This window comes from Heterodontus francisci, chromosome 12, assembly GCF_036365525.1.
Source record: "Heterodontus francisci isolate sHetFra1 chromosome 12, sHetFra1.hap1, whole genome shotgun sequence".
Lineage (NCBI taxonomy): Eukaryota > Metazoa > Chordata > Chondrichthyes > Heterodontiformes > Heterodontidae > Heterodontus > Heterodontus francisci.
Window position 1 is genome coordinate 68,968,546 of NC_090382.1, and position 6,000 is coordinate 68,974,545.

At 34.9% G+C, this 6,000-nt stretch overlaps 1 protein-coding gene across 1 annotated transcript in view; it reads left to right on the forward strand.

The window, feature by feature from the left end:
- Window positions 1-5,777, forward strand: part of LOC137375905 (A disintegrin and metalloproteinase with thrombospondin motifs 2-like) — a 315,989-nt gene extending 310,212 nt beyond the window's left edge. Inside the window, exons 21-22 of the mRNA XM_068043568.1 lie at window positions 561-665; window positions 3,108-5,777. Coding sequence (XP_067899669.1) covers window positions 561-665; window positions 3,108-3,562 — 560 coding nt within the window. The 3' untranslated portion in view covers window positions 3,563-5,777. The remainder of the gene's footprint in view (window positions 1-560; window positions 666-3,107) is intronic.
- The last annotated feature ends 223 nt before the right edge of the window (window positions 5,778-6,000 follow it).

The window sequence follows — 6,000 nt, forward strand, 5'->3', positions numbered from 1 at the left end:
CCTGACAAGCCACCAGCAGGCCTGCAACCAATGACTACAACCTTCCCAAAATTTTCGTCCGTGTAGAAATGACAAGAGTTAGGTTATTTTAGAAGGGTATATCTTTATACTTTCATATCTCGAACTGTGTGTTCATGCTTTGAATCTTTATTGAATAAGTCTTGTTTTATAATAAATCAATAATTCTGTTGTTTATTAAAGAAAGCTGGTTGGTGGATTATTTATTCTGAAACTAATATAAAGTATACAATTGGCCATATCGGTTACTGGGTAAAACATTGAAATATATTTTGTGACCAGTGGAGATGTGGGACTAGAGAAAGACAGTGCATTCCTCCAACCTCGGTCATAACTATACACATATTGCAGAATCTCTTCAAAGATTTATCTCTTTGCAAAGTAATCAGAAAAAACATTAACTATTTTGATTAAAGTGAAAATAAGTAATGCTATTATGACTAACAACTACTTAAAAAGTGAGGTCAAATAAACTCAAGAGTTTTATTTCATTAGTTCTATTTATTGTATTGGTTCTGATCTATATGTTCCATTCTTTCTAGAAAACTCTTCTCAGCAAACATCACTCACCTCCTCCAAAGGAAAGTCTTTAATCCAATGGCTCTCGCGTCCAGATCCAGAATATCCTATTCAGAAAGTTTCGACAAGTAAATCATATTATAACTCTGATCCTGGCTTTAAATGCATGCAGTTTCTCACTTGGATTTTACCTTTTCTTGTGACATTTTCTCTTCATAGTGCATTTCTCTGATTAGCAACTGCATCGTGGTTCTAATACTTCTACTGGGCCCTGGTGCACAGCCTGTCTCTTCTTTAGAGCTTGTGCAGCACTAGTGATGGAGGTCCAAAGGGATGACTTCACACTTCAATAGAGGAATTCCACAGTACATTGCAGGCCTCTGAATGGGAGCTGTCTCCGGCTTGCTTACTGTTTGATTTGCTTGATAACAGGCTCTAATGAAACACTGTCTCAGTTTGACAGAAACTGAGAAATTTATTGTGAATGTGATCACATCACAATAACAACATCTTCTCGTGCTAATATTTCCTTCTCTCTAAATCTCTCACACCTTGTTAGAATTTCCTAGAGTAGTTTGTGCTATGACCTAAATGAACAGTAGCTGCAGTAACTTCCTTTCTCTCTCTCATTTGTTGCTTTCTAAGATAGATTTCTACTGCTTGACATTGTGCTGTTGCATTTCACTGTGCAGAGTGAGGATTAATGGCTCGTGCTATTTATAGGTAGCAGGTGCATGGTTCCATTTTCATCTGTTGCATGTTTGATAATTAAGTTATTTTGCGTGAGTGGGTATCTGCTTATGTGTGTGTTAATTGGCTAATGTCATCAGTCGCATATGTTTGACTGAGCTAAATCACAATACAGTACCTTGTAAAGTTTCTTTTGTTTAGAAAAATGCCTTATTTAGGGATGAATGTAAGAGCTTTTGTTACTACTACAGGCTACAGGAAATAAAACAGGAAACATCATACATATTGAGCCCATCTTTACTAATACACTGCAACAATAATCACTGCCATGTCTGGCTGTTGATGCAAAACAATTAACAATGCTAGGAATGTAGAAATTGTTATACAAGATTGAAAGTTAAAAATGCAACATTTTAAATATTGTATTTTGGAAAATAAATGTTGAAGCATAAAATTGCTGAAAACATGGGCCTAGAAACTACTTAGTTTGGGAGGGAAAAGTGAAAAGCACTTTGACCATGTCATTGTCATGTGATCACATAACCAGCTTTTTTGTGAGTATTTCAGTGGAAGTTTTAGGATGTGTAATAAATCTTATAAGCAAGGAGAAATGATGAGCCACAACTATTGCACTGAAAGTGTTATATGTGACATAACTGCTGTTTGTACAGATGTGCTCAACTGTTAATTCTGTTACTTTAAAGTCAAAGAGTTTTAAATAGATTAACCACATTCAATGGCTACAGACAGTGCAATATGTTACTCAGTAATGTGCACTACATCTGTATGCACTTTGGTTTATCAGGGATAATTTATTGATATTTAGTAAACATTTAATATAACTGTGAGGATGTGCCATTTCAATTTCTATTGTTCACTTCTAGATTTTTTTTGTAAGATTGATGAGTGTCTACCAAGATAACTGTGATCTTGTACATTCAGATGCATTTTCTAACCAATGGAGATCTGGGGACTTGTGTTCCTCCAGTTTGTCATTAGTTTCTGCAAATAAATGAAAACGTATGTCAAGAAATAAAATATTGTCTATTTTTCAATTTTTCTGTAACATAAGAAAAACATCAGCCAGTCACTGGAAAATTCCAGTAATTTTGCCCTTATTTATTTTCGTTCAACCTTACACTTGTGTTTTAAGCAATTATTCCAACATTGAATATGAAATTCAATAGGATTCATTAAATGTCAGTCTCCAGTAGTACCATTGACAGAGTTAATTTCTAGGCATCGCAGAAAATATCCGAACATATTCAGGATTTTAAAGGCATTTTTCTAAGCAAATGGAGGGTGATATGTTCTGTTGGGCCTCTGAGGAAACAAAATATTTGTGAATAAGGTCTGCAGTTCTTACTTTGTACAAACTAGGAGAGATGGGTATAAAAAGCCTGTAGAAAAATATCCATCTCAAAAGAAACTATTATGTCATGACTGACTGAAGCAGCTCAACAGTTGTAAGCAAAGGATGCAGACAGTTTAATTTCATCTTGAGAGAACAAAGCCTCAAGTGAATTCAGTGAATCAATTTTAAAACAATTTTTTTTTACAATTCATAAATTATAAAACAATTTAGTTGGTAAAAATGCAAGCAAAATCAACAGATCAGCTCAGATATATGATTACAAAACATTACTACGCATTAAAATAGTTATAATGTGGATAACGAGAAGAGCATTTTCACCTACTTTCTTGTTTAATATAACTCATTTATCTGACTATTAAGACATCTAACTAAAATAAAATCAGTAAACCAACTATTTCAGTGAACAGCTGTTGCACGAATCAGCTACAAGAAAATAAACCTGTTAAATGATGACTTGATAACCTTTACTGTTCTAATTTTCTTTTCACCTTTAATATCTCCGCAGAAGCAATTTGTCGTGGGGATAAGTCAATCTTCTGCCGTATGGAAGTACTTGCCCGGTATTGCTCTATTCCTGGATACAATAAGCTCTGTTGCAAGTACTGCAATTCACTATCTAAACAGATTGCAAACGAGACTAATGACTCCGAATCCCTGAAGCGTGTTAAACCAACCACATTACCTGAGACCACAAAGAAGCCCAGGGTTGTTACCTCTCACAAAGTAAATGCAACAAAGGACAGTGCCAAGAAAAATGCAGTTGTGCAGACATACAAGAGAGAAAATGGTAACAGTAAAATACCACAACATAAAATTATAACTCCAAGACGGCCAAATATAGTGAGCAACCACAGACTCCAGTTTCTGCTCGACCAGAAGAGAAAAGCAATGCTGAACAATTCCTCAGACAAAAAAGTTTCATCTGTAAAGGACAACCGTTTACCTCATGTAGAGATATGAGTATGGATCATCTGTCAACGGGGAACAAAAGAAAAATATTATAAAGTGCTTCATTCACTATATGACAAAAAATGGACTGGAAATGGATGGCAGAATTTATTTTAGCAGTGTTAACACAGTTATAATGCAAACACTTCTAACTTTAGTAATGTACCTTGTAAAAATTCAGCACGGAGCATATGTCTCACAGCTTTGCCAGGCTTCCCTCAGGCGCGCACAACACACACACACACCTTGATAGTGAGTGTTTGGTTTTTAGCAGCTGAGGATTCCCTCTGCAGACTTCCTCTTTGTAGCTCAATGCTGCACTATATTGCACTTAAGATAGTATTTGCACCAAATTTTTTTTGAAAATTGCAGTAAATTTCCTGGGAGAACGGTGCTGAACATTCCCATTATACCTATGTACTGTATTAGTGGCACATAAGATTCATTCCTCTTAGGGCCTTATAGTACCTAACAGGGACATAGTCTCCTCAGGTTCTAGTTCAGCTCCTGACTGTGAGATTATGTAAAAAAAAAGGTTACTTGTGGTGTTGTATACAGATAAACATTGCCAGCCTGTTATGCAGGTTTTGCTTTTGGTGCTGCATTCTTAGAAATTCTTAAATTTCAGAATATATGGTGCTGAATTTCCTATCGACATTCCTCAATCTGAACAAGTTGTAGATCATGTAAAATCTGTAAAAAAAAACATTTCTTACGTTTACACATGGATAGAACCACAGAACAATGAATTTGCACTATTTTCTACAAAACAGCATTATTACAAACCTGTTCTTTTGATACCAAAGACTATTCCTATAATCTTTAAGGGTCTAAAATAATTCCTGTAGCATTTAGCGTGAAAGATTCTGGCTGGAAGGCATGCCCATTGTGATTATTATAATTAATGTGTTTTTATACAATGTTAAAACTTTAGATTTGAAACTGCCCAGAAACATCTTCATGGCAGATTTACATTTACTGCCATCACTTTTGGCTTCACAGAGCTGATAGTATGGTAACCATTTAATCTATTTTAATCTTTTGAAAGGGAACTAAACTTCAGTACTTAATGTGTTATTTCATTACAGTATTCATTTGCATCTTTCATAAATTACAGTGAATGTTTCTCATAGCTGTGGTTAGAACACTTTTCGCACCTGTTTAGATCACCTGGTTAGCCATACCTTCCATAAGTTACATGTCATGTAAAATCTGTCCTGGTCAGCCACATCTTAATGATGTTTCCATCTCCTCTAAATTCAGGGCAACAGGTTTCATAACAAAATGGTAACTATAATATAAGAAAGCAGCAAATCATGTAATCCCAGACTCCTTATTCCTGTGTTAAACGCATATTATTTTAATAAGAATTAAGTTATGTGTAGGTCTACAAAAATTGTGACCATGTGGATGCTATATTTAACTATTATTCTTACAAAAATCAATGTTGTTGTAGAAATAAATATGGTGAATGCAAGTCAGTCAACATCTGAAAAGAGAAAGCTAAGCCTCCAAATTTCCCAGGAACCTTGCCTGCTCCCAGCTTGTATTGGGAAATCGTGGGCACCCTGTCAGGGAGTTAATGATATAGGCATGGTGGCCAAGGATCTCAGAAAATTTGGACTAGTGATTCAGCTGGGACCCTGTGTCAGGACATTAGTCTTGCCTGAAACATAAAACTATTTTTGTCTTTCAGATACTGAATGATTGTGCATTTACAGCATGATAGGCTTGTGCCAGATGTAGTTTTAAGTGTTTTTCTATAGTTTAAATCAGCATGAATGTCAGATTATCCCAGTAAAACAGAAACTCCTCACAATTCAACGCCAAACTACAGATACCATCTAAAACTGAAAGCAGTCCCTCATCAATCACTCCTTAAAATTCATTAGTCTAATCAAGTGATGCTTTCAGTTTCACAAAATACTGATTTGATGAGTTTACAGATGTCATATTTTGTAATATTTTCCTTAGCCCCAATTCCCAATTGAAAACAGGTGTGACAAAATGTGTGATTCACTTTATTAAAAGGCAGTTATTTTATTACATATTGAATGCAAACATTCAACTTTAAAATGTAAAAGTGGTTTATAAGTTGTGTTGCAATGCTTTATCTCGCTTCATGGCATATGTTATTTTTCTTCATTAAGTAGTTGCTCTACTCGCCTTATCACTGTATGTATGAATAACATCACCTGCACCAATTACACTTGCAATTACTACAGCAGTTCCACTGAAGAGTCTCTTTTGTACATTATTTGTATATAAGAGTTAGAACTTTTATTTTTAATATTTATTAAACTTGGAACATTTGTGGCATTTTGCTCCTTTTGTCTTAGAGCTGTAACTAATTTGTGAATGTTCCTTCTCGATGTTACAGTGTCTGCCATTTATTTTGTATTTCATTATAGACAGCTTCTTGATTATCAGAGTTTATTGGGATTGAAGAA